The sequence below is a fragment of the Zootoca vivipara genome, chromosome 8 (assembly GCF_965207765.1).
Source record: "Zootoca vivipara chromosome 8, rZooViv2.hap1.1, whole genome shotgun sequence".
Taxonomy (NCBI): Eukaryota; Metazoa; Chordata; class Lepidosauria; order Squamata; family Lacertidae; genus Zootoca; species Zootoca vivipara.
Window position 1 is genome coordinate 81136719 of NC_142591.1, and position 27290 is coordinate 81164008.

A 27290-nucleotide genomic window follows, 5' to 3' on the forward strand; every position below is an offset into this window, starting at 1 on the left:
GAGTTATAATAAGAAAACATGTTACATTACTGCCTGACCTCTCTTTCAGAACGTCCTCCACACGCTCATTCATTCCTAGACTGCTCTTTTTCCATTGGAAGATAGTCCCACCTGGATGCATATGCAGTAGGTAAGAGAAATTCACTGCTATAGAACTTTCTAACAAACTTTCCCTAAACAAGGTGGAGTCCTTAGCACTCTGTCTCCGTCCATTGCCTTCAACCTTACTGATATCTCTTCCTAGGCAGGAATGTTGAGCCTGGTCATAGTAAAAGAAATATGATTGAATCCCAGTTTTAGAGAGACAATACAAATTGGACAATAGGGCAAGGAGACCAGAGACTTCTCTTGCCACCAGTGAATCTCAATTTCCTCATAAACTAACTCACTAAAGAACAAAAACAGATTCATGAGAAGAAATCCAGAGGGGTGTGGCCCATGTGGGGGATTCAGTAATATTGCAGACAATTGCACCTATATGACTTTTGGCTTGATAGACAAAAGTTTTGGGTGTATGTGTGGTTCAATGGGCTCCTGGGTCTCACCATTCTGGGTTTTGCACAGAATACCAGCTGAGTCAATCTTATTTGTGATACTTTCCATTTCCTAGAGGAAACCTTTGCTCCAGAAGAGGAGACAAGATTTCCGCATGCAGTCATTCAGCATGGAAAGACATATCAATGGGACTTTGCAATCTGCTGTGGATGCTGTGACATACAATGAGTATAACAGCACTCATAATAGCTCATATAATGATCAAGATGATTTCCAGTATGAAGAATCTATAATGCATGGCTTTATTTTAGTTATCTGCTGTGTGGGATTTTTGGGGAATGGAATTGTCATCTGGCTTCTTGGTTTCCGCATTAGGAGGAAACCATTCACCACCTACATCCTTAATTTGGGTGTTGCTGACTTTGCATTCCTCCTGAGCCTAGAGTTCTTTTGTATTATTATGGCTTATTCTATTCTTTTTAGTATTGGTGTTTATCTCTTAGCCTTCACATACAACACTGGACAACTTCTTCTGACAGCCATCAGCATTGACAGATGTGTGTCTGTCCTCTTCCCTATCTGGCATCGGTGTGTCCGGCCGACACATTTGTCCACCATTGTGTGTGCCCTCCTATGGGTCCTCTCCTGTCTGCTCTGCCTAATCGTCTACATTCTCATAGAAACACGTTTCCTTGAATCATATAACATATATTTTGATGTCCTCATAGCATATTTTCAGTTTCTCATGACTGGACTGCTTTGCCTCCCACTCATGACAATTTCAACTGTGATCCTTTTTATCAAAGTCTGTTTTAAATCACACCCACGAAAGCGGGGAAGGCTTTTAATAGTTATTTTACTTACACTCCTCTTCTTCCTCGTGCTTGCTTTTCCACTCAATGCCCTTCTTCTCAATGCATTAATTGCAGGCCTGAATATTCCCATTCGATTCCATTATGCAGCTTTGTGTGCCTCCCTCAACAGCACTGTGAACCCCTTCCTCTATTTTCTGGTTGGGAGGAAGAAGGGAGGTCGATCTCGGGAGAGCCTAATGATCATCCTCCAGCGGGTTTTGAATGAGGAGGAGAATGACAGACCGGAAATGGATCCTCCTTGTTTATACCCACTTAGGAACCTTTCATAAGAGTTTTTTGGTCTGGCTGTAATGTGTCCAAGAAAAAGAGGCTGGGTATTTTTTTGGAAATTTTTGGGGTTTGTGTAGCTGAACTGTATCCTACTTTACAAAGGGAGGAGTCACTTCTTTTGTTATCTCAATATTTCTTCTGTGCCTCACCCACTTATTGTATACAGCACCTGAAATGTTGGCTACGAAGATATGAAGCCCTTTGGCTGAAAGAGGCTCCACACCATTTAACTATACTATACCAGGTGCACCACTTTTTACAGCAAACCAAAGTCTACTTGGAAGTGCTGGAAATAGGGTATTTCAAGGACTGCCTTCACTCCTGTGAGATCACCTGGACCTTATGATTTAATTCAGAGACTCTCCTTAGGTGCCTGCCAGCAATCATTGGCAGATACAAATAGGCCACATTTGCAGAATTTAATTCCATGTAAGATTAAACAACCTTGTGGTGCTTTAGTTGAGATTCCTGCATTGCAGGAGGTTGGATCAGATGCCCCTGGATGCCCCTTCTAACTCCACAATTCTATGAGTGTATGATTCCAGGAGGTTCTGAATTCAATTCTCTGTGAGAACAGGCAAGTTCCATTGTTTTGGGGATTTAAGCATGTCCTGAATGTGGGATGGAACACTGGGGCAGACAAGTCACAACAGTTCCTAGAGTGTCCACTAACAGGAACTCACCTGGAGGGACACTTGACTACAGGTCAGTTCCTGTTCCCTCAGACATGCAAATGAGTTGGATTAGACAAAAGCCCTAGCCTGCAATCACTCTCTCTCTTAGCTACTTCCTCCCTTCGATGGGGACACATCTCCAGAGAATCTCCAGTTAGCATGGTTCTCACTCTAGGCCTGCAGCCAAGAGTGAGACCAAATGGAGTCTTACTTTACTAAGTAGTCTCTAGATGTATATATACTTGTAACTTTTCTAAGCAAGCCTGCCTTTCTGAGATTATGCTGTAACTCAGGATGAAACTGTAAGTAAACTCTATCTTATTTTATAAACACTGTGTTGTGTATTTCTTTTAAGAGGGACAAAGGGGACCTTTGCCAGGAAGTGTAATATTGAACTATAAAGTGTAATATTGTTATAGAGATTCTAGCGAATCTAACGCACATGCTTTGCTGCGCACAAAAGGGGAATGTCACTCTGCTGATATTGGAAGCTTGCTAACACAAGCTCGGATAGGATCTATCTAATAATATATCCTAATCCACATCCCTAACATTCCCATAAAGGGTTATTACGGCCCAGGACTGCGTATTTTTGTGTATTTTTGAAGGATTGCTTTGGATTGTGATTTTGAACTGAGTAGGATTTTTTCAGTTAGAACTTCCTGGTGAGCACATGGTCTATTGTTCTCCAGTGTGCTTAGGGGATTAGCTACCCCTCCCCTCCCTCAGAGTTTACAGCACTGAGAACTCAGAGGCAGTGAAGATTATTTTGCATTTTGAGATATTTTTAGAGATTTTGATTTTGGAATTTTTGGCAAATTTTTGAATTTTGAGAAATTTTTAGAATTTTGAGATTCCAAGATGGCTTTTGCAGATTTTGATAGTGGAGTTAAGCCAGGATTCATGGCTCTAGATGATGACAATTATGTATTTTGGAAACAACGCCTGATAGCATTTTTAGATGCAAGGAATGTTTTGGATGCCATTGAAAAACCTATGCCTACTGGCACAACAGCAGAGGATTTAGCCAAGATAGCAAATTGGAAACGCATGAACAGCGAGGCCAGATACATAATTTTGAGTGGACTTCGCAACAGGCATCTAACATCAGTTAATAGCAAAGATGATGCAGCTAAAATCTTAAAAGATATTGAGCGCAGGTATGGAGCATCTACTAAGAACTCCTACAGGAATTTGATGAGCAAATTAACTGCGCTGAGGATGAATTCAAGAGAAGAATTCACTGACCATATCAGCAAATTTAGTGAAATTGTTCAGAGGATTGATCTTACTACTAAAGCCCTTGATGAAGAAACAAAGGTTTCATTTTTGATAGCATCTCTAGGACCAAGCTTCAGTTCATTCAAGAGTTGCATGGATCACAAAAAGGACCTGACTTTTGAAGAACTGATTGATCATTTGAGAGAGGAATGCAGAGATTACCTTGATTCTTCAGAAAGGAATACAGGGAGAAAGGACACTAATTATGCTTCCAAGCATTTTCAAAGGTCCAGACAAACGCCAAAGGAAATAATTTGCTTTAACTGCAATTTAAAAGGGCACATGGCGAAGGAATGCCGGGCACCTAGGAATAAATCCCGCCCCTTTCCACCAAAAGGCGAAAAGAAGGGGGGTCGTGGGCGTGCAATGATATTGCAAGAAAGAAATGTAGCTTTCCAGGGCTGTGAAGGAAAGCGCAATAAGTGGCTTCTGGACAGTGCAGCAAGCAGCCACTTCTGCTATAAAAGGGAATATTTCAATGAAATAGACAATAATAAACAGTCTGAGATTGAAATTGCTGATGGAAATGTTATAAAGTCAATAGGTGCAGGATCTTTGAACTTGAATTTCAAAGTGAACAATGAGTCTTTTGATACTACAGTGAGTAATGTTAAGTATGCACCAAAGCTGAACTGTAATCTAATAAGTGTGTCTAGTTTAGACAAGAAAGGTTTTGAAATTATATTTAAAAATGGACAATGCAATGTGATAAAAGATGGTGAAGTGTTTATTCAAGCCAAACTAATCAATGATGTGTATGAGATTGATATTTCAGAGAATGAGTCTGCAAGGGTTGCACAACCCAGCAGAAAGGATCAACCAGATCTGGAACTCTGGCACAAAAGGCTTGGACACAGGGATACCAACCTTATCCTGAAAATGCAGAAGGAAAGTCTGGTAAAAGGTCTACAGGTAAAGAATTGCAGTACACCAATGCCAAACTGTACAACTTGCATAACTGAAAAGGCAGTCAAGCCTTCCTTCCCACGTTGTACAGAGAAGAGAAGCACAAAAGTCATGGACACTGTTCATACTGACCTATGTGGTCCGCTGAATGTACCTTCCCTAGGAAACAATAAGTACATTCTGATATTTATAGATGACTTCTCAAGATATTGTGTTGGATATTTTCTAGAAGAAAAGAGTCAGACACCGGAATTGTTCAAACTGTACTTAAACATGGTGAAGAACAAATTCCAGAGAGCTCCTTCCACCTTAATTTCGGATAATGGTGGAGAGTTTTGCTCACGGCAGATGAAGGCCATCATGGCACAAGAAGGCATAGCACATGTAACTACAGTTGCTTACACGCCTCAACAGAACTCCATTGCTGAGAGAAAGTTTAGGTCTATTATGGAGATGACAAGGTGCATGTTAAAAGAGGCCAACTTGTCACAGAAGCTATGGGGTGAAGCGGCGAATACGGCGATTTATTTGCAAAACAGATTGCCTACAAAGGGTGCAGAACGCACACCATTTGAACTTTGGCACGGGAGAGTCCCAAGTCTGCAGCACATACGTGTGTTTGGAAGTGTCTGTTATTACCACGTGCCCAAAGAGCGCAGACACAAGCTTGACTCCAGAGCAAAAGCAGGTATCCTGGTTGGATATGCTCCTGGAGGAAAGGGATATAGAGTTCTAGATCCAAAGAGTGGCAGAGTAGACCCATACCATGTGGTTCATTTTGATGAACAGGGAAAGTTTGATACAAAGAACACTGTTATTGACTGTTCTAGAGAGTCACCAGATGAAGAGTTTATAAGTTTTCCTTTAGCACAAGGAACTAATATACCTTCTAGTGTCACAACACCCCCTACAGGCGACACCCCAGAAGACGCAGAGGTCCAGACCCCTGGCGGCACCAGAGACGAAGAGGAGGAGCTGTACGTGGACATGCCAGCGTTGGAGGAGGATGAGGATGCTGATGCGGTTGCACAACCAGAGGTCAGATGCTCATCCAGAACTAACAAGGGCGTTCCGCCACTACGACTGTCCTACTTTGCAGGGTCGGCGTCTCCACCAGAACCTTCCACTTGGGAAGAGGTAGAGCAGATGCCAGCCACCGAAGCCAGTCTCTGGAGGAAAGCCGCGCAGGAGGAGATTGACGCACTGCACAAGAACAAGACCTGGACACTCACAGAATTGCCTGCTGGTAAGAAAGCAATTGGGAGCAAATGGGTGTTCAAGGTTAAAAGGGGTTCAGAAGGGGAGGTGCAACGTTACAAAGCAAGACTAGTGGCACAAGGTTTTTCACAGCAATATGGCCACGACTATGACCAAGTCTTTGCACCGACAGTAAGATACAGTAGCGTAAGATTACTTTTAAGCATCGCAGCATCAAAAGGGATGGAGGTGAAACACATCGATATAGCTACTGCGTTTTTGCATGGGGAAATTTCTGAAGAAATTTACATGAAGCAGCCTAAAGGTTTTATAAAGCCAAATGAGGCACATTTAGTTTGCAAGCTTCAAAAGGGACTGTATGGTTTAAAACAAGCAGCCAGAGCCTGGAACTTGAAATTGCATGGAATGCTGGTGAAACTTGGGTACAAGCAAGGTGAAGCTGACAAGTATTTGTACACTCAGCAGAGTAATGGACAATTTTCTTATATTCTTGCCTTCGTTGACGACCTTTTAATCGCAACGTCAAATGACAGGGATTATAAAAATGTAGTCCAGCACCTCAACAAGGAAGTGCAAGTGAAGGAATTAGGACCAGTTGAGTATTACCTCGGGATTCAAGTGGAAAGAGAACAGGATGGTTCATTTCTACTTAATCAGAAGCAAAAGATAATTGAACTGTTGGAGAGTATGCAATTGCAGGATGCAAAACCCGTCGACACCCCGATGGCTACAGACTTCTTAAAGAACCAAGAGGATTCGAAGCTGCTGCCAAACAACACAGAGTATCGTTCAGCAATTGGTAAACTTTTGTATTTAGTTACCACATGCAGACCTGATTTAGCCAATGCAGTAGGGATTCTCAGCAGGAAAGTGAGTAGTCCCACTGAGCATGATTGGGTTGGTGTGAAGAGGGTGATTCGATATCTTAAGGGTACAATGGATTGTAAATTAAAGTTACCAGCTGTCAGTGACCCTAAGCTCATTGGGTACACTGATGCTGACTGGGCGGGTGATAATTCTGATTATAAATCCACAAGCGGGCATGTCTTTATGTATGGGGGCGGAGCTATCACATGGGGCAGTTATAAACAGAAATGTATAGCTTTATCGTCTACAGAATCGGAATATGTTGCGGCTACAGAAGCGTGCAGAGAGATTTCCTGGCTGGACCAACTCCTAACAGACTTTGGCGTGGAGAGAAAGGAACCTATAAGCCTGCTGGAGGACAACCAAAGCTGTCTAAAGCTGGCGCAGAATGAGAAGTTCCTAGCACGCTCAAAACACATTGGGGTCAGGTACCACTACGTTCGCCAGATGATACAAGATGGACTTGTCGAACTGTCGTACTGCTGCACATCGGAGATGACAGCAGACATCCTAACAAAACCCCTGCCAAGACAGAGTTTCCAGAACCTGCGTGTCAAGCTGGGACTCTTGGGTGGTTGAATAAAGTTGCTTATGTTTTGTTTTGTATGTAATGAATGTTGTGAATTGCCTGAGAAGGGGTTTGTGGGATGGAACACTGGGGCAGACAAGTCACAACAGTTCCTAGAGTGTCCACTAACAGGAACTCACCTGGAGGGACACTTGACTACAGGTCAGTTCCTGTTCCCTCAGACATGCAAATGAGTTGGATTAGACAAAAGCCCTAGCCTGCAATCACTCTCTCTCTTAGCTACTTCCTCCCTTCGATGGGGACACATCTCCAGAGAATCTCCAGTTAGCATGGTTCTCACTCTAGGCCTGCAGCCAAGAGTGAGACCAAATGGAGTCTTACTTTACTAAGTAGTCTCTAGATGTATATATACTTGTAACTTTTCTAAGCAAGCCTGCCTTTCTGAGATTATGCTGTAACTCAGGATGAAACTGTAAGTAAACTCTATCTTATTTTATAAACACTGTGTTGTGTATTTCTTTTAAGAGGGACAAAGGGGACCTTTGCCAGGAAGTGTAATATTGAACTATAAAGTGTAATATTGTTATAGAGATTCTAGCGAATCTAACGCACATGCTTTGCTGCGCACAAAAGGGGAATGTCACTCTGCTGATATTGGAAGCTTGCTAACACAAGCTCGGATAGGATCTATCTAATAATATATCCTAATCCACATCCCTAACATTCCCATACTGAAGACCACACACACACACACAAATTCATAGTGTGTTCAGCTTCATCTCTCTCTCTCTCTCTCTCTCTCTCTCTCTCTCTCTCTCTCTCTCTCTCTCTCTCTCTATATATATATATATATATATATATGGAATTTTGGATGCCTATCTTTTAATATAAAAAACCCACCTGTTTTGTATTTTTGATGGTTGTCATTTTGTACTTCTACAATGCTATCTGAAGAGTTAGTTTCTTAAAAATCAGTCTATATTTGTGTTCAATAAACAAGCAAAGAATGATACCATATTGAGGCAAGCACTTGTATTAACTGCTGACATATACATTACAATGCATGGTATTTTCTTTTTTGCCCTGTTTTTGTGTGTGTTTAGATCTGCTTTCTCTTGCTGTTGTCCTGTACTCTACACATGAATAAAAATCATTCTTAAAATGCCTTTTTTAAAGCATTTTTTAAAAATACATTGAATTTTCCATAAGGCTCACCATCTCCATCTATTTTCACTTTGTATATTGCACTTAAAACTCACATAAAACGTTTTATTTGCAACTGCATGGCTGAGTCGTGGGTTAAGGAAATAATTGCATGCAGATGAGGGTGATGGACAGCTGGTGAAGGACCCTGAGTGAAATGTAGGGAAGAGGAGATCTCCCAGGGTGAGACAAACTACCAAGTAAAAGCTGGGGGTTTTTCTTTTCTTTTTGATTAGAATAGTTTGTTTTTTATTGTATTATGAAATTTCTTAATAAATGTTCATTTTTAAAAAGAACACATTGTATTGACATATATCTTGAGTGTCTGCCTTACCCAATCTCCTTTTAAGGAGGACAGCCAGCTTAAGTTGAGGTGGGCTTCCGGGGCATGAAGATAGAAAAGAACTGTCCCTCCCATTGCCCATTCACCTGTAGAAAGAAATAAAGGAGTCTTTTTATAATTTTTATTAAATTATCTGCTTTACAATTAACCTCATTTTAACATCCTTAAGAACCAACTGCTCTTGCATCCCAATCCACTTCTCACCTATCATTTTACACAGGGAAGAAACAGCAAGACATTTCAGAATATATTTTCTTTCCCCTTCTGTGCTCACCCCCTCCCTACAAAATGTCCAATATTGGGCAAATGTTTTTTGCCATTAAAGGGCCAGGATGGTTTTATCTGTTATCTGTTATCATGACAGGTCCTGAGATGTTTTACTTGGCTGTTACAGATAAAGAAGCACATGAGACATGTGTTCAGTTTCCCCTTCACAACCCATTACAAACTGGCATTTGGGGACATAGATCTTTAAAATGACAAGTGTCTCCTCCTCCTGGGCCAGATGGTATTTATCCTCATGGCCGCTAAAAGAACATGATCTTGCCGCCTGAGGCAGGGAAACAGATTAAGCCCAAGGCAAAGAATGGGTGGGATCGACATGAGATTGGTAAGGTTTTTCCATTTTTCTTTGAGGAATGATTGGTGCCCCATTTCCTTTCTAATGCCTTAGTACAGGCATCCCCAAACTGCGGCCCTCCAGATGTTTTGGCCTACAACTCCCATGATCCCTAGCTAAGAGGACCAGTGGTCAGGGATGATGGGAATTGCAGTCCAAAACATCTGGAGGGCCGAAGTTAGGAGATGCCTGCCTTAGTACCAACCATTCTGTTGCAGGATACTTGGTCCCTGTTGTCTTCTGATCACCATATCTGTTGACTCCCAATCCATACTTGGTCAACAAGTTGTAAAATGACTACCCTCTGGGTGGTTGGGTGAAGCTTAGTGAGGGAGCAGATTACATCCATGCATGGAAAAAGACATATCGAGAAATGGCCAAGTAGCTCAGTGAAGAGCATCTACTTTGCATATGAAATGTCTCCATTTTAGTCTCCTGCTGGGATCAGAGACAACCTACTTTGAAATCCCTAGAAGTGTCTGGTAGTCAGTGTGACCAATACTGAGCTAGATGGACCAAGGATCAGACTCGGTTTAAGGCAGATTCTTAGGGGAGAGAGGGGCAAGAAGCATTTGTAACACAAGATACCACTGTACAGGAATCTCCTTTATATCATATACAATCATACTGATTTTGATCCAAACTGCACTGCAAACAGGCAGTTTGCACAGAACTCGATCTCAGGGTCATGGGTTTGAGCCCCACGCTGGGCAAAAGACTCTTGCATTGCAGAGGGTTGGACTAGATGGAACTTTCCAACTGTACAATTCTATGATTCTATGACTTTGCAGAAAGGTTGGCAAGAGTGCCAGGGGGGGGGGGGGGAGAGAACCAAACCCTTTCCTGGTAGTGTTTGCAGCCAAATCCTTCCAGCAAAGGGACAACTTTAAAGTGGCTTGCTGTCTGTACCAAACAGCTGACAGTGAGCTCCACATGCCAAACCTAGCCCCCGATAGTTCCTTTCTAGTCAGGTATTCTTTACATGCCCCACATTCGATATCACATATGGTATCATGTGTGTGATAGGCAGATGAGGTTTTGGAGAAACAGCCTTATGAGCAAAAGTAGGTCTCCTTTGGCCTGCTGGCTGGAGGCTTGCCATCACTAGAATACCTTTTCCCTACCTGATACCCTGCAAACTCCAACTCCCACTATCCGCAGCCTGCATGACTAATGGTCAGGGATGATGAGAATTGTAGTCCAATTGTAGGAGCAACCAAGAATTGTAGGAGCAACCAAGCATACCAAGACTCAAATCCTAGACTTTAAGAAAGCCGACTTCAGAAAACTTAGGGAAATGCTGGGTGAGATCCCATGGACAGAAATACTAAAAGGGAAGGGAGTTCATGATGGTTGGGAGTTTGTAAAAAGGGAGATATTATAAGCACAACTTCAGGCAATACCAATGAGACGGAAACATGGGAGGTACCTAAAGAAGCCAGGGTGGCTATCTAAAGAACTTTTAACTGAGTTAAGATTTAAAAGGGATATGTACAAAACATGGAAAAAGGGGGAAATCACCAGAGAGGAATTCAAACAAATAGCCAGCATGTGTAGAGACAAAGTCAGAAAAGCTAAAGCACAGAATGAACTCAGGCTTGCTAGAGAGGTTAAAAGCAACAAAAAGGGCTTTCATGGGTATGTCCGTAGCAAAAGGAAGAACAAGGAAACAGTGGGGTCACTTAGAGGAGAAGATGGTGAAATGCAAACAGGGGACAGAGAAAGAGCAGAACTCCTCAATGCCTTCTTTGCCTCAGTCTTCTCCAAAAAAGAAAACAATGCCCGACCTGAAGAACATGGAGCCGATCATTCAGCAGGGGAAACAAAGCCCAGAATAAGTAAAGAGGTAGTACAAGAATACTTGGCTAGTTTAGATGTATTCAAGTCTCCAGGGCCAGATTAACTACATCCAAGAGTATTAAAAGAACTGGCAGAGGTGATTTCAGAACCACTGGCAATAATCTTTGAAAATTCCTGGAGAACAGGTGAAGTTCCAGCAGACTGGAGGAGGGCAAATGTTGTCCCTATTTTCAAAAAGGGGAAAAGAGAGGACCCAAACAATTACCGCCCAGTCAGCCTGACATCAATACCAAGAAAGATTCTAGAGCAGATCATTAAGCATAGCTGCCAAGTTTTCCCTTTTCTCGTGAGGAAGCCTATTCAGCATAAGGGAAAATCCCTTAAAAAAAGGGATAACTTGGCAGCTATGTCATTAAGCAAACGGTCTGTGAGCACCTAGAAAGGAACACTGTGATCACTAAAAGTCAGCATGGGTTTCTGAAAAATAAGTCATGTCAGACTAATCTGATCTCATTTTTTGACAGAATTACAAGCCTGGTAGATGAAGGGAATGCTGTGGATGTAGCCTATCTTGATTTCAGCAAGGCCTTTGACAAGGTGCCCCATGATATTCTTGTAAAGAAGCTGGTAAAATGCGGGCTAGACAATGCTACCATTCAGTGGATTTTTAACTGGCTGACTGACTGAACCCAAAGGGTGCTCATCAATGGCTCCTTCTCATCCTGGAGAGTAGTGACTAGTGGGGTGCCACAGGGTTCTGTCTTGGGCCCAATCTTATTCAACATCTTTATCAATGACTTGGATGATGGGCTTGAGGGCATCCTGAGCAAGTTTGCAGATGACACCAAATTGGGAGGGGTGGCTAATACCCCAGAGGACAGGATCACACTTCAAAATGACCTTAACAGATTAGACAACTGGGCCAAAGCAAACAAGATGAATTTTAACAAGGAGAAATGTAAAGTACTACACTTGGGCAAAAAAAATGAAAGGCACAAATACAGGATGGGAGACACCTGGCTTGAGAGCAGTACATGTGAAAAGGATCTAGGAGTCTTGGTAAACCACAAACTTAAAATGAGTCAGCAGTGTGATGCAGCAGCTAAAAAAGCCAATGCAATTCTGGGCTGCATCAATAGGAGTATAGCATCTAGATCAAGGGATGTAATAGTACCACTGTATTCTGCTCTGGTCAGACCTCACCTGGAGTACTGTGTCCAGTTCTGGGCACCACAGTTCAAGAAGGATATTGACAAGCTGGAACGTGTCCAGAAGAGGGCAACGAAAATGGTCAAAGGCCTGGAAACGATGCCTTATGAGGAATGGGTTAGGGAGCTGGGTATGTTTAGCCTGGAGAAAAGAAGGTTAAGGGGTGATATGATAGCCATGTTCAAATATATAAAAGCATGTCATATAAAGGGGGAAGAAAGGTTGTTTTCTGCTGCTCCAGAGAAGCGGACACGAGGCAATGGATTCAAACTACAAGAAATAAGATTCCACCTAAACATTAGGAAGAACTTCCTGACAGTAAGAGCTGTTCAGCAGTGGAATTTGCTGCCAAGGAGTGTGGTGGAGTCTCCTTCTTTGGAGGTCTTTAAGCAGAGGCTTGACAGGCATATGTCAAGAATGCTTTGATGGTGTTTCCTGCTTGGCAGGGGGTTGGACTGGATGGCCCTTGTGGTCTCTTCCAACTCTACGATTCTATGATTCTAAATCATCTGGAGAATGCCAGGTGGGAGATGCTGGTCTGGATCGCCTGTCAGCACCTGTCCACAGCTGCAGGCAGGGCTTTCAAGCACTACCTGCAGGTGCCAAGAATGACACCTGGGACCTTCTCCATGCAAACGGAGTTGTGGTTCCTCCTTTGCTTCCCTAAACCAAAAATATGTTCAATGCAAAGGTAACAAAGTTAAATCCTTCACGTTTAGAAGCTAGACTTTCCGCAGCCAAAATGTTACGGACAATGTCCCTGAACTGCTTTGCTGGGGATTGCATAGAAGTTTACTATTCCCACAATAAATAGGTTTATAAAAACAAAACACAAACCTCTCGCCTTTTCTCTTTCTTCCACACCCGCTAGTTCTTTCACTGTTCCATTTCTGTGACAAATCATCACCACTCTCCTTTCTGATATTCTACCTTTTCTTGGGATCTCTCTCCGTGCAACCCTATGACTTGTACATTGCAGAGGAACTCTGGGCTCAATAGGGCGTTTAGGGTTGTCTAGGGCATTTAGGGTTGTCAATAATTTGCGGCAATCCCGAGGTCCCTCCTAGCGCCCTCTTCCCTTCAGGCTTTCTTCATTACCCACAAAGTCTCTTCCAGCTTTCACTCTAGATCATTTTACGCATACCCTTCATTCCCGCTGCAGACCCTTCGCAGAGGCACCGCCTCCTTACTTCCCTTCCCATTTGCCTTCCAAACTTAGTGTCTTCATTCCAAAATTAGCCTCACTCTGAGAGCAACGGGGTTGCATCGCTCTGTCCCAGTTGCTGCTGTTACAAACGTGGAATTTCAGGAGTTTTAACTATTTCATTTGTCTCCGTCTTTCATTTCCTAACACGGTAGGTATCGGTTTTTCAAGAGAGGGTCTTCATAGCTCTGGAAAGTGGATGGAGATTGGTATTTCCCCGTCCTCAAATACCCTGCTGGGTTTAGCTTTTCTTTTGTTTACTCCCCAAGGCTCCTTTTGGATAACAAGTTTCTGATCTGGCTGCAAGTGTATCTCTCAGTGCTGGAAGTAACGCAGTTCAACCAGGGCTAGAGGATCTTCGCTGCCTTTTCTCCTGCAGGTAAGACGAATGATTGTCGTTACGGAAGTGAAGCTTTCTGGAACCACGAGAAGAAAACTGATACGTGCTTGATGGAGTCTCGTCTCCTATCTTTTGACTCCTCAGGGGGAAGAAATAAAACAGAATCACTATCCTTCGTGGATGTGAAGGAAGTACCGAATGTGGGACTTGATGGTACTTTGAAAAATTTAAAAAAAATAGGAACCACAAATTTTGAGGTGCTAGAAGGAAGTTTTTTATTCATGTGTAATCAGGGGTGTAGCCAGGGGGGTGCATGGAGCAGTTGCCCCCCATCAAGTAAAAAACAACAACAATCTAAATGACTAATTGTGCCGCAGATTTACTCAGGAGTGAGCCCTATTGTCCCCTTCATGGATCAATGCCTTGTCGTGGCGAAGGGGCTTGAATAACTCAGAGAAGCTATGAGCTATGCTATGCAGGGCCACCCAAGATGGACAGGTCATAGTGGAGAGTTTTGACTAAACGTGATCCACCTGGAGAAGGAACTGGCAAGCCACTCCAGTATCCCTGCCAAGAAAACTCCATGGACAAAGACAACAGGCATATAAAAGTTATGACGCTGGAAGATGAGCCCCTCAGGTCAGAAGGCGTCCAACATGCTACTGAGGAAGAGCGGAGGACAAGTACAAGTAGATTCAGAGCTGATGAAGCGGCTGGGCCAAAGCCGAAAGGACGCTCAGTTGCGGATATGCCTGGAAGCGAAAGGAAAGTCCGATGCTGTAAAGAAAAATATTGCATAGGAACCTGGAATGTAAGAACCATGAATGGAGGTAAGCTGGATGTGGTCACCTCATGAGAAGAGAAGAATCCTTGGAAAAGACCCTGATGTTGGGAAAGATTGAGGGCACTAGGAGAAGGGGACGACAGAGGACAAGATGCTTGGACAGTGTTCTCGAAGCTACGAACATGAGTTTGACCAAACTGCGGGAGGCAGTGCAAGACAGGAGTGCCTGGCATGCTCTGGTCCATGGGGTCACGAAGAGTCGGACACAACTAAACAACAACAACAACGAGCCCCATTGTAGTACACATGACTCATCTGAGATGAGTCCCCCCCCCCAAAGCCTCCCTGACCTCGCACGTCAGTTCTGCCAGTCCACGGAGCTGCCCTGCCTCTCCGGCTGGCGCGTGCAAACAGGAGTGACGGGGCGGCTTGCAGCTGGCAGAGGGACTCAAGAGGGGCAGCAGTTTCGCCTGAGATACACCGCCAAGTGAAACCGCCACCTGGGAGCAACATGGGCGGCGGAGGAGGAAGCGGCAGCATCAAGTGGCCCCGCTCTGCCAGGCGCTGAGATGCAAGCCCCCAGACTTTGCAGAGCAGCCCCGAGCTTGGATGGTGGCGACGCACATGGCGAAAAAGAGGAGTGCTAGGTCCTGATGGGCCATTCCCTTGCCCACTTGTGATTGGCCAAGCGGAGAACCAATCAAGATATTTAATAATAATATTAGTTGGAGAAAAGTTTGCCCCCCCCCCAAAAGCTCTGCTGTTTTGTTCTGAGGGACAGAGGAAGGGAGAGAACATTAGATCCAGAATTACTGAGTCCTTTGAGTGTTAGCAGATGTTGCAGAGTAAACTGGGTCAGATCAAGGGTTGCAACTTTGGGTGAGAACCAAAAGAGGACAAAGAAGATATACAATGTTTTCTCTCACTGTATGATCTCTCCTGCTCATGTGACACTCAGCCAGCTGAGCTAAGGCTGCTTGGACTGAATCATATAGTAAGTCCTAGAAAAGGCAAAGTCTGGGGTTGTTCTCAAGGATGGGGCCAGAGGGGGGGATTTAGGCTGGATCCCAAGCCCATTCAGCTCAGTCATGTGAGTGCATAACTTAGCATATGTTCCTAAAAGGCTTGTTTTCCTTATACCAGGCTTAGACAGAGCAGAAGCAGCATGGCTGATAGGCAGGGTTTGAATCTGACATAGCTGAATTTAAACCTGCTTGATTTATGACAGATTCTAGTCCAAAGAGTTGCTCCCTTAGAAAGTAACATCACTGAAGAGAAATCTCAGTGCTCCACAGTGTTCTCTCCCCTTCTCTACCCCATTCAATTGACAATGAGAACAAAAATGAGAGATTTATAGTCAACTGCAGGAAACAGTGCAATGTTTTTCAGCTTTATAGCATAAACAGGCTTCATTTTTTTCTCTTTTTCCCCCAGTAGGTGACTCTTCAAGAAGTAGCTGAAAGAGAAGAGATTGAACATCATGGCCAATAATGGACTGTACTCTCCAATCCCTTTGGGTGCTGAGGAGGAATATACGAGAATACACAATGCAACCGAGCTCCCAGAATATACTGATTTTGGTGACGAAATACGACCATATGATGTAACGATTATTATTATCCTTGTCTGCCTTTTCCTCCTTAGCATCCTTGGACTTTTAGGGAATGGAACTGTCATCTGGTTTCTCGGATTTTGCATGAAAAGGACTGCTTTCTCGACCTATATCCTGAATTTGGCTGTTGCTGACCTTGGGGTCCTCCTAGGCTTATTTCCTTGGAGGATAATTGCCTTCCTTGATAATTTTCATCCACATCTTGTCAATTTCCATGTTTACTATTTAGTGACCATAAGTGCCTATTGCTTTTTCTCCACAAACCTCACCGGTCAAATTCTGCTGACAGCCATCAGCCTCGACAGCTGTGTTTCTGTCGTCTTCCCCATTTGGCATCGATGCCGCTGGCCACCCAACCTGTCCATCATTGTGTGTGCCATCATATGGAGCCTCACTTTCCTTCTCACTCTCGTGCACATCCTTAATGACATTGTATTCTTTGGAGAAGCTTTTGCTTGGTACCAGTTGCTGGTGAGTGCTGTGTTTTGCCTCCCGCTCATGACTGTCTCCACTCTGGTCCTCTTCATCAAAGTCTGCTTGAGATCACAGCAGAGGAAGCAGGGAAGTGTTTTAATAGCCATCCTGATGGTGCTCCTCTTCTCCCTCTTGTTTGCTTTCCCATTTACTTTCCTTTATTTAATATTTTCTTTTCCCCATCTTTCCTTTCCTAATGCACTACATATTGGATCCTTATGCTGCTGCCTAAACAGCAGCATTAAGCCACTGATTTATTTCCTGATTGGGAGGAGAAAAAGGGGTCAATCCCGGGAGAGCCTGAAAGTCATACTCCAGAGGCTTTTCAAAGAGGAGGAAGACTGCAGAGAGGAGGTAGAAGTCCCAATCCAAACTGCAGTGTGAGACGTTCAAAATACAGTAATCAGAGAGCTCCACAATGACACCTCTTGCTATGACAATCTTTGTTCCATTTAGCCCTCTTTTTTGTAAACCTGCTGCTTTTCACTCTTGATTGTACTGTATATGCCTGGGGAGGAGTGGAGATGAACCCTCGTCTCATTTCTTCAACTGCGGGTATGTGATGCTTTTAGTACTTGGTGCTTGTTTCACTTTCTTATTGCTGTAAAATAAAAAAATTCCTTCAGTAGCACCTTAAAGACCAACTAAGTTTTTATTTTGGTATGAGCTTTCGTGTGCATGCACACTTCTTCAGATACAGTGAAATGGAAGTTTCCAGGCACTTATGTAGAGAAGGGGTGGGGAGGGGTGGGGATGGGGAGGGGGGATCACCCAGAAGGGTGGTGGAAATGGGTGATTGACTGACTGATAGCTGTTGATGACCGCAAACGACTGCAAATGGTTTTGCATGAAAAAGCAAGGGTTGAGATGGCTGAAGATCGCTTATCATGTATAATGAGATAAGAACCCGATATCTCTGTTCAAACCAGGTCCCTCCATGGTTTTGAGCTTGGTGATAAGTTGCAATTCAGCAACTTCTCTTTCCAGTCTATTTCTGAAATTCTTTTGTAGTAAGACAGCTACTTTGAGATCTTGTATAGAATGTCCTGGGAGATTGAAGTGTTCTCCTACTGGTTTTTCTGTCTTCTGGTTCCTGATGTCAGATTTATGTCCATTTATCCTTTGGCGTAGGGTTTGGCCTGTTTGTCCAATATAGAGAGCTGGAGGGCACTGTTGGCATTTGATATATGAGAGCTGGAGGGCACTGTTGGCATTTGATGGCATACACAATGTTAGAGGATGAGCAATTAAATAGTCCTGAGATGGTATGTTGGATGTTGTTGGGGCCAGTAATGGTGTTGTCTGGGTGTATGTGGCAGCAAAGTTGGCATCTGGGTTTATTGCAGGCTCTGGTACCAGTGTCCATGTTAAGTCTGGTGGTTGTATTATTGTGGGTGAGGAGTTGTTTAAGATTGGGTGGCTGTCTGTAGGCAATGAAAGGTCTTCCTCCCAGAGCTTGAGAAAGGGAGCTGTCATTGTCCAGGAGAGGCTGTAGATCTCTGCTCTGCTCTTTGCTTATTTTAAAGTGATTTCCTGTGGCTACTTTTTGATGTCATTTCAGGGGTAGGGTAAAATTCTCCTAGACCAGGCATCCCCAAACTGCAGCCCTCCAGATGTTTTGGTCTCCAACTCCCAAGATCCCTAGCTAAGAGGACCAGTGGTCAGGGATGATGGGAATTGTAGTCCAAAACATCTGGAGGACCAAAGTTTGGGGATGCCTGTCCTAGACTGAAGGACTGCAGTGGTCAGGCCTTCCCTGTCCAGGAATTTCCATACCTGCCAAAAGGCTCTCAGAGTCACAGAAGACACCTGAGCATCTAGTGACACAGATGTATTTAGAAGTACCCCCAAACTTCACACTCGCTCCTTCAAAGGGAGTGCAACCCCACTCAGGGAACTTGCCAACTTACAAAACATGGATGACACCCCACACCCCACCCGCAATGAGCCCCCATCTTCCTAGAATTCTTTTTTTATAAAAAAAATATTCATTTTGCAACATCACATAGTGAACACAATACACAAATAAACACAACACAATACGATACACAGCATTGCGAATATACAAAACAAAAAATAAAAATAAAAATCTCTTAAAAAATCTTTTTTTCTCCTTAACCATTTTCAGGTGACTTCCTCGAATCCCTCCATCTGTGCTTCAATTTAATTCCATCTTTACTTTAGCAACTTCTGTGTTAAAGCTCTATACTATATTATTATCTTACTTTCCATAATTTCTATATTTTCTCTCTTAAAATCACCAATCAAGTTATCTTTCCCTTATATCATAATTTCTAAAACTACAACCTATACTACTTCCAAATCTATCTCAAATACTGCAATATGTCTTTAAATAGTCTTTAAATTTCTTCCAGTCTTCCTCCACCGCCTCTTCCCTCTGGTCATTCTCCCGGTCAGTTCAGCCAGTTCCATATATTCCATCATTTTCATCTGCCAATCTTCAACTGTTGGTACTTCATGTGTATTCCAATTCTTGGCTATCAAAATTCTCGCTGCTGTTGTGGCATACAAAAAGAAAGTTACATCTTCTTGAGAGTTTTGTTTCCTACTATATCCGACTATTGGGTATCATCTTCCTTGAATTCACTACTGCATCCAGACACAGGTTCAAAGTTTTCACAGCCTCTCCCGATTCCTATGTTATGGAAACAGAAAGCTGCGTGTCAACATCATCGCATTGCTGATACCTTGCTCCAAAACTCCCAATGACTTCATCCAATGGCTTCATATAGATATTAAATAGATATTAATGTTAATTGGAGTTCAAATGAGAATACTGTAAGCACAATATATCATGTAAAGAAGCTTAACATATATTCAATCTGCTTCACTATTTTAACTTTTTATGTTTTAAAGTATGGGTGTGATTTTTCTTGATATTTCTGTTTATTCATCTGTAAGCTGCTTTGGGGTGTTTTTTTTTTTTTAACAATCAAGCAGTGTATAAATTTTATGAAATAAATGAAAAAAAATTAATGTGACATTGATGTGCCGTTTGCCCATTCCTTGTGATTATGTTTGTATAGGAGGATGGAAATGGTTAATGCAGATTGACCAATGAGAAAGCTCAGAGGCAGAGCCTACCTGGCTTTGAGGCTCAGCCCAGGGGTTTACCATAGAGAGATAGAGGAGTGAGGGTCAGAGAGAGGCAGAAAAAGTCCACCATGGTGGTTGTGACAGTCAGAGTGAGAGACAGGGGGTTACCATGGAATTGGCTGCTGATGAAGGTGGGGAGGAGAAGGGTGACCTGGTGGATCTGCTCTTTTCCATGAGTGACAACAAATGACTCTGAATGCCTGCCCCCTCCACCTAGTTTGCATAACCTTGGTGATCCCTTGGTGATGATGTCTCCCCACTAATAAACACTTCTCCCACCCAAGAAAAGACCCATAGAGGACAAGTGCTTGTAGCCGTTGAAAGACCAGGAAGTTATCTTGCATAGACAGCCTAGATTAGAAATGTGGGGAGGAGGTCTTGATTTATTCCATTTGTCTGGTACAGATAAAGAAGTACGTGAGACATGAGCTGCTTCCTCCAGAACCAATTGCAAACTTAGTCTTCATGAGTGTAGCCTTTTGGGACATAAATTACAATAGTCTCCTCCTCCTTGGTGAACTGATAATTATCTTCATATCCGATTAAAGATATGAAGTCCTATGAGGCATAGAATCAAATTGAGTCCAGACGAAGAACAGGAGGGACCAGTTTGCATCTTTGAGTGAGACTGGTAAGATTTTACTTTTTCTCCATGGGGCATGAGTGGGGCCACATTTCCCCCCCTCTTAAGTCCTTAGGACCTGCCATTCCAGTGCAAGATGCTGTGTCCTTGTTTTCTTACACTCACCATCTCTGAAGACTGCTGATCTGCAGTTAGTCATAAGGTTGGGTGAAACATTTACAGGAGAGGCCGGAGCTGCAGTACTTTCAGAAGGTTAATTCCCAAGCACCTCCAGGAAGGGTTGGAAAGACCACTTTTTAAATTGCTAGAGAGTGGCACTGAGAGTCTGTTTGACAAGTCCTGACCTTGATAGACCAATAGTCTGACTCAGTATAAGGTCACTTTCTGAAGTTCTGCCAAGGGAGAGAACAAACATTGTACCCAGACACAATGAGATTAATGTATTTTAACAGATATGCAGAATAGACTGGGTCATGTCAAATGAACCAAGTCCAGAGCAGGGAATTCACCTATGATTGATCAGTGAAGTATTGGGAAAGTTGGTCTTATTAAGGCAATATGAAGGGAGCAGATATCCATGTTCATAGAAGCAAACACAATGATGGGATTCCGCTTAATATATAAAGAATATGCACTCTCTTTATTTCTTGAATTCTTTCTCTGTTCTGTGAGTGACTAAACCCTTAGCGTGAAGCTACAGAACAATAATTATCCCACTGAAGAGTTTGTTTCTCCCCTTTCTATAAGTCACTCATTGAGTCAACACTCACAATGCCAGTAGAGCACTTTCCTTACTCTTGGTCATAAGGAAGTGAAGTGAAGGCTAATTACATCCCTACCCCATCATCAAAGGTCTCCACATTAGGTACCTGGGTTTCTTGCAAGCTCTTGGAAATTTCCCCATCAACCTCAGGACTACAGAAGAAGAGAACCTGGTAGGCAAAGAGCACTGCTAAGTCTTCACAGCATGTTGTGTATGAGGCTACATACATTGTGTTTGTAGATGTAAACAGCTGTCTGGATTAGGGCCAGGCTCAAAGCCAGGAAGTTGTGATACCACCAGCTCTCAACTATAGCTAAAGCAACAGCCCAAGTGCTAATGCTCAGTTTCCTTGCACTAGGAAAATGGCTGGGGCCTTTGGAGGGGAGAGTAAGGTAAACCTTCTGTCAACACCACCACCTGGAGAATCTGTTCATTTGTTTATCAATCAAGTATGATTGCTTCTTAACGGTGCCACTACTACTTGGGTAAACACCTGCCCCCCCCCCCACCAACGTGTTTGCTTCCCATGCATCAAAAACACACTTCTTGGTTAGGGGGAGCCAATATAGACATATCAGAAAGCTTGCTCTGTTTTGGGGGGAATCCTTGGAACTGAGCAACAAAAAGGACACTGAGTTATAATAAGAAAACATGTTACATTACTGCTTGACCTCTCTTTCAGAACCACCTCCACATGCTCATTCATTCCTTGTCTGCCCTTTTTGCATTGAAAGATAGTCCCACCTGGATGCATATGCAGTAGGTAAGTGAAATTCACTGCTATAGAACTTTCTAAAAAAACTTTCCCTAAACAAGGTGGAGTCCTTATCACTCTGTCTCCGTCCATCTCCTTCATCCTTACTGATATCTCTTCCTAGGCAGGAATTTTGAGCCTGGTCATAGTAAAAGAAATATGATTTAATCCCAGTTTTGGAGAGACATTACAAATTGGACAACAGGGCAAGGAGACCAGGGAATGTTGTGCTGACCTCTTCTCTTTTTTTATAATATTTTTATTAGTTTTTTAAATAAACACAAACAAAACATAACATTATATATATATTCTGTCCCTCCATCCTCCCTTCCCCCACCAGTCCACTTCTGCCACCAGTAGGACCAGTAGGCATTGAGAGCCGAAGGGGTCCATTTTAAGGCTAAGTTCGTCCTCCCCCCCCACTCCTCCACTCTCACCCACCCCCCTGCCACCAGGAGGCGAGGTGTGGAAGAGTAGCCTGGTTTGGATTTCCCCCAGCTATTCCTTGAACACACACATATAAAACAAACAAAGGATTTTTACCAATTCTTGTAACTTAACATTGTACTTATGGGTTCCTCAGATCTCTTCTTCCTGGTCTTCTTAGTTTTTTAACATAATTATGGCGGATTTTTTATTCATAATTAAAATCTTTTCCTTTAAATATTCACATTATCCTCCTCCTTTTTCATGCCCCCTCCCCACGGGTCACCTCCTGCCACGAGGTGTATCCATGAGGTGAGGCCTTCCAAAGGAGATCCATTTTTGTGTCTGGGTTTCCCTCCACCCCCTCCTTCCCCCTCGGGGCACCCCCTGCCACCAGGTGCTTCCAAGCAGGGAAAGGAAGAAAGGTGGCCCTCTGCCCAGGCACCTAACAAAACATAAACATTAAATACAAATCTAAAATTCCTTTCCCCAGCCATTCTTCTCTCCCTCCAGAAAACTCCATTTTTCCTATCTACTCCTTTTTCTAATCTAAAGCTTAACATTTAACTGACCTCTTCTCTTGCCACCAATGAATCTCAATTTCCTCATAAACTAACTCACTAAAGAACAAAAACAGCTTTAAGAGAAGTAATCCAGAGGGTTGTGGCCCATGTGGGGGATTCAGTAATGCTGCAGAGAATTGCACATATATGACTTTTGGCTCGACAGACAAACGTTGTGGGTGTATGTGTGGTTCAATGGGCTCCTGGGTCTCACCATTCTGGGTTTTGCACAGAATACCAGCTGAGTCAATCTTATTTGTGATACTTTCCATTTCCTAGAGGAAACCTTTGCTCCAGAAGAGGAGACAAGATTTCCGCATGCAGTCATTCAGCATGGAAAGACATATCAATGGGACTTTGCAATCTGCTGCGGATGCTGTGACATATAAGGAGTATAACGGCACTTATAATAGCTCATATAATGATCAAGGACATTCCCACTATAACCCATTTGAAATATCTATTATATCTATAATATATGGCTTCATTTTAGTTATCTGCTGTGTGGGATTTTTGGGGAATGGAATTGTCATCTGGCTTCTTGGTTTCCACATTAGGAGGAAACCATTCACCACCTACATCCTTAATTTGGCTGTTGCAGACTTTGCATTCCTCCTGAGCCTAGAGTTCTTTTATTCTATTGAGTATACTGAATTTGTAGGATTGCTACAATTTTATAGGATTGTTCTTTGTCTCTTTGCCTCCACATACAACACTGGGCAACTTCTTCTGACAGCCATCAGCATTGACAGATGTGTGTCTGTCCTCTTCCCTATCTGGCATCGGTGTGCCCGGCCGACACATTTGTCCACCACTGTGTGTGCCCTCATATGGGTCCTCTCCTGTCTGCTCTGCCTAATCGTCTACATTCTCCAAGAAACATATTTCCGTATATCAGATAACACCTTTCTTTATATCCTCATAGCATATTTTCAATTTCTCTTGACTGGACTGCTTTGCCTCCCACTCATGACAATTTCAACTGTGATCCTTTTCATCAAAGTCTGTTTTAAATCACACCCGCGAAAGCGGGGAAGGCTTTTAATAGTTATTTTACTTACACTCCTCTTCTTCCTCATGCTTGCTTTCCCACTCAATGCCTTTCTTCTTGGTGGATTTATTGGCCTGAATATTCCCATTCAACTCCATTATGGCTTCTTGTGTGCCTCGCTCAACAGCAGTGTGAACCCCTTCCTCTATTTTCTGGTGGGGAGGAAGAAGGGAGGTCGATCTAGGGAGAGCCTAATGGTCATCCTCCAGCGGGTTTTGAATGAGGAGGAGAATGACAGACAGGAAATGGACCCTCCTTGTTCCAACCCACTTAGGAACCTTTCATAAGAGTTTTTTGGTCTGACTGTAATGTGTCCTTGGACTGCATTGATGACTCATGCTCAGCAGAAAAAGAGGCTTGGGTTGTGTTGAAAATTTTGGGGTTTGTGCAGCTGAAATGTATCCTACTTTAGAAAGGGAGTAGTCACCTTTTTGGTTCTCCCAATTTTTCTTCTTTGGCCCACCCACCTACAGTATATAGCCCCTGAAATATTGGCCATGAAGATATGAAGCCCTGCGGCTAAAAAAAATGCTCCACACTGTGTACCTATATTGCACAAGCTGAACTAGTCAAGGCAAAGATCAGGTGGAACAATCTGTACAACTTGGACTGTGAATAGAAATGTTGTGTAATCTTCTTTGGGACACAACTTGTGTCACAATCCCCCCCCCCAAATCCTTAGCACCTGCCATCTCAGCATGCTGCCCTTGTCTTCTGCTCACCAAATCTGAAGATTGCTGATCCAACCTTAGTCACATGGTTGTAAAAACTATCCCCTTGAATGAGAGAGTTACCGGGAAGCTCCCTTGCTGTTTTTGCTCTTGGATGCTACATGCTGTTTAAGTGACCTTGTTATACTATTGAAATGTGGTTTATTTTATGTTACTATGTTTTTGTTTTGCTATCTTAATGTGAAATTATTGCTATGTTTTTGTTATTTTGTTATTATGAAATTGTTTTTGTAGTGTTTGTGTGAAATGCACCCCTGTTTTTTGTGGTTGAAAGCCACTTTGGACATGCATTTTTGTATGGAAAAATGAGAAAAAAATAAAATGAATGAGATGAAATTTTAAACTCCTTAATCTTGACAGATCTTGGGTTTGGATTGCAGTGTTAATGTACCTGCAAGGAATGGCTATGAGCAGAGAATTAACTACTCTGTGGCCCTGAGTCAATGGAACTTGCCCAACAATTTGAAGTGATAGGTACAACACCGCAATAACTCAGATGTAAAGGAGCTTGTGCTGTTGGGAATTCCTATATATAGTAACTGTTACCTTTAACAGTGTTAAATAAACATTGCTCATTTTAAGTCCAAGCATTGTTTTCACATCTCATCATCTACAAAGCTCCTGGCGCAAGTGTCAACCAAAATATGATCCAGGGTTGCGAATGGGGGACACAGAGGACATCTGAGCACCTAGTGACAGAGATGTATCCAGAAATACCCCCAAACTTCATACTTGCTCTTTCAAAGGGAGTACTGTCCTACCTTGGGTTAAGTACGCTTCAGGTTGAGCACTTTAAAGTTAAGTACTCCGCAGACCCGTCTGGAATGGATTAATCTACTTTCCATTACGTTCAATGGGAAAGTTCGCTTCAGGTTTAGTATGCTTCAGGTTAAGTATGGACTTCCGGAACCAATTAAGTACTTAACCTGAGGTATCACTGTACATTGATTATTGCCTTCATTTTATTGATCAATGGTCCCATTAGACAGTAAAATTCATGTTAAATTGCTGTTTTAGGGGGTGTTTTTCATCGTCTGGAATGGATTAATCCACTTTCCATTACTTTCAAGGGGAAATTTTGCTTCAGGTTAAGTACGCTTCAGGTTAAGTAGGGACTTCCGGAACCAATTAAGTACTTACCCTGAGGTATCACTATACAACCCCACTCAGAACAGGGAACTTCCCAATTTCCAAAACATGGGGACCCCCATCCAAAGAGCTCCCATCTTCCTCGAATTCAAAAACAGTTGATCAGCCCTCATCCAGACCACTACTGCATCCAGACACTGGTTCAAAGCTTTCACAGCCTCTCCTGATTCCTCTGTTATGGAAAGGGAAAGCTGTGTGTCAACATCATCACATTGCTGATGCCGTGCTCCAGAACTCCTAATGACCACATCTAATGGCTTCATATAGATATTAAATAGATATTAAAGGTAATCGGAGTTCAAATGATAATACTGTAAGCACAATATATCATGTAAAGAAGCTTAACATATGTTCAATCTGTTTCAGTATTTTAACTTTTGCATGTTTTAAAGTATGGTTGTGATTTTTCTTGATTTTTCTGTTTATTTGTTTGTAAGCTGATTTGGGGTGTTTTTTTGTTTTTGTTTGACAATCAAGGAGTGTATAGATTTTATGAAATAAATGAAAAGAAATAAATGTTACATTGGTTACCATGGAATTGCCTCCAATGAAGGGGGGCATGACGGATGACCTGGTGGAACTGCTCCCTTCCACGAGTTACAGCCAATGGCTCTGACTCCTTGCCCCCTCCACCTAGTTAACCTACTCAAGAGCAACCTCCCCTCCCACCCTAGGTAATCATGTCTCCCCAACAATACTCAACTCCCCCACCAAATAAAAGACATATAGGGGACAACTGCTTTTGGCCGTTAAAAGGCCAGGAAGTTGTTATCTTCCTTAGACAGCCTAGATTAGAAATGTGGGGATGAGGTCTTGATTTACTCCATTTGTCTGGTACAGATAAAGAAGTACGTGAGACATGAGCTGCTTCCTCCAGAACCAATTACAAACCTGGTCTTCATGACTGTAGCCTTTTGGGACATAAATGACAATAGTCTCCACCTCCTTGGTGAACTGATAATTATCTTCATATCCAATTTAAGAGCATCCTCTTGTCCTATGAGGCATAGAATCAAATTGACTCCAGACAAAGAACAGGAGGGACTGGTTTGCATCTTTGAGAGAGACTGGTAAGATTTAAGATTTTTTCCATGGGGCATGAGTGGGGCCACATTTTTTTCTCTTAAGTCATTAGGACCACTTCAAGATGCTGTGTCCTTGTTCTTTTGCAGTCACCATCTCTGAAGACTGCTGATCTGCAGTTAGTCAGAAGGTTGGGTGAAACATTTACAGGAGAGGCTGGAGCAGCGGTGTTTGCAGAAGGTTAATTCCCAAGCACCTCCAGGTAGGGGTGGAAAGACCACTTTTTTTAAAATGCTAGAGAGTGGCACTGAGAGTCTGTTTGACAAATCCTGCTCATGATAGACCAATAGTCTGACTCAGTATAAGGTCACTTCCTGAGGTTTTGCCAAGAGAGAGAACAAACCTTGTGTCCAGACACAATGAGATT

General features: G+C 42.9%; 3 protein-coding genes across 4 annotated transcripts; all 3 read left to right on the forward strand.

The window, feature by feature from the left end:
* Window positions 1-649: 649 nt before the first annotated feature.
* LOC118090502 (proto-oncogene Mas-like) lies at window positions 650-2290 on the forward strand. Its single transcript, XM_088676000.1, has one exon. It carries the CDS (start codon window positions 650-652, stop codon window positions 1637-1639), a length of 990 nt encoding a protein of 329 aa, XP_088532126.1. The 3' UTR covers window positions 1640-2290.
* Window positions 2291-13513: 11223 nt separating this feature from the next.
* On the forward strand, window positions 13514-17416 carry LOC132592583 (proto-oncogene Mas-like). Of its 2 annotated transcripts, none has more exons than XM_088676002.1 (3): window positions 13514-13644; window positions 13763-13872; window positions 16052-17416. In XM_088676002.1, the coding sequence occupies exon 3, from the start codon at window positions 16098-16100 to the stop codon at window positions 17085-17087; it is 990 nt and encodes a 329-aa protein (XP_088532128.1). In that variant the 5' UTR covers window positions 13514-13644; window positions 13763-13872; window positions 16052-16097; the 3' UTR covers window positions 17088-17416. The 2 variants fall into 2 exon arrangements, with proteins under 2 accessions (XP_088532128.1, XP_088532129.1); XM_088676003.1 differs by having other exon boundaries at window positions 16055-17416.
* A 5710-nt stretch (window positions 17417-23126) lies between these two features.
* On the forward strand, window positions 23127-24444 carry LOC118089664 (mas-related G protein-coupled receptor member H-like). The gene has a single exon (XM_035124433.2). The coding sequence runs from the start codon at window positions 23228-23230 to the stop codon at window positions 24245-24247; it is 1020 nt and encodes a 339-aa protein (XP_034980324.2). The 5' UTR covers window positions 23127-23227; the 3' UTR covers window positions 24248-24444.
* Window positions 24445-27290: the final 2846 nt, after the last annotated feature.